Genomic DNA, 1,221 nt, shown 5'->3' with positions numbered 1-1,221 from the left:
AATCGATTGCTCTCAGCGAGTTCTCGAAGCACGGTGGAAGTGCTTGTGTCAAAACATTCGAATACGCGCACATTGAAGTCGGGTTGAAGATTTGATTTGCACACAGGTCGCGGCGCCGGAGCCACGCGGCGGCCGCCGCGCCGCCGAGCGAGTGCGCGACGACCGCGACGACGGGCGCGTCGCCGGCGCGCCGCGCCGCCTTCACGGCGGCGTCGATGGTGTCCGCGTCCTCGGCCGACCCGGAGGCGGGCGGGGCCACGCAGACGGACCAGCCGCGCGCGAGTGCGAGCGCCGCGTAGTGGCAGACCGCGCCCGCCTCCGGGTCCGCGACGGCGAAGTCGAGCGTGGACCAGAGGCCCGCGTCCGTCGGGCCGCTGCCGCCGCCGGGCACGAGCACGCAGAGCGGGCGGCCGGGCGTCGTCGCCGCGTAGCAGCGGTCGTCGCACCCGGCCGTGGCGAGCTTCTCCAGGCCCAGGGCGAGCAGGGCCCGGAGCGGCGCCTCGCGCACGGCCGGGTCCACGGCCGGGGGCTTGGCTTTGGGCTTATTCCAGGCCGCGGGCGGCGCGAAGGCGCCCATCGTCGTCGTCGGGGCAGCAACGATTTGCTAGGTGCCCATCCAAGGGGTAATAAATAGTATGGGGTGGCAGCTCAACGAGATTATGTTGCGCGAGCTCCTCGTACTGCAACCCATCGTTTTGGGGCAATGTTGACGACTTTTGGCCGGGGACTTTTCGACGCCGCCGTCGTCGACGCGGCCCCAGACGGACCGCAGCGGTATTCGCTCCCCCGCGAAGGCGCCCGCGACAAGACTTACGCGTCCGGGCGGTTCGGGTCCGGTGGAAGGAAACCGAGGCGCGCTGGAGGGCACCGTGTCCGGTTTGGCGCCACGCGAGGAAGGGGGTTTTGGGGCAGCTCTTGGACGTGTTCGCGATGATGATGGTCGTGGACCGTCTGCTGGCGCTGCAGAGCCCTTCGTTGGTACCTATGGATGGGCTCGAGCATCTCAGGACACGAAAAGTTCTCGACCTCGAATGCCCGCACGCTGCCCGAGAAACTGTGTTGCGACACCGTCGGCGCCGGGGCTGCGCAGGCTCTGAGATCGTGGGAAAAGTGTGTCCTGAAGGTTTCGAGCCCCCCGCGGGTACCCATAGGGCGCCTCCAACCTCTAAGGACAAGAAAATATCGCACACTCGACTCACACCGCCGCCCTCTCGTCCCGCC

At 68.0% G+C, this 1,221-nt stretch overlaps 1 protein-coding gene across 1 annotated transcript; it reads right to left on the bottom strand.

Moving 5' to 3' along the window:
- Positions 1-104: 104 nt before the first annotated feature.
- AURANDRAFT_69150 (hypothetical protein) lies at positions 105-577 on the bottom strand (the record flags this gene model as incomplete). The annotated part of the gene is made up of 1 exon (XM_009044902.1): positions 105-577. A coding segment is annotated over one exon (473 nt), but the record flags the coding sequence as incomplete, so codon positions are not given.
- Between the last annotated feature and the right edge of the window lie 644 nt (positions 578-1,221).

Source organism: Aureococcus anophagefferens (assembly GCF_000186865.1).
Source record: "Aureococcus anophagefferens unplaced genomic scaffold AURANscaffold_1008, whole genome shotgun sequence".
Classification (NCBI taxonomy): domain Eukaryota; class Pelagophyceae; order Pelagomonadales; family Pelagomonadaceae; genus Aureococcus; species Aureococcus anophagefferens.
Note: the sequence above shows the minus strand (reverse complement) of the source record. Positions and strands in the feature narration are given on the sequence as shown.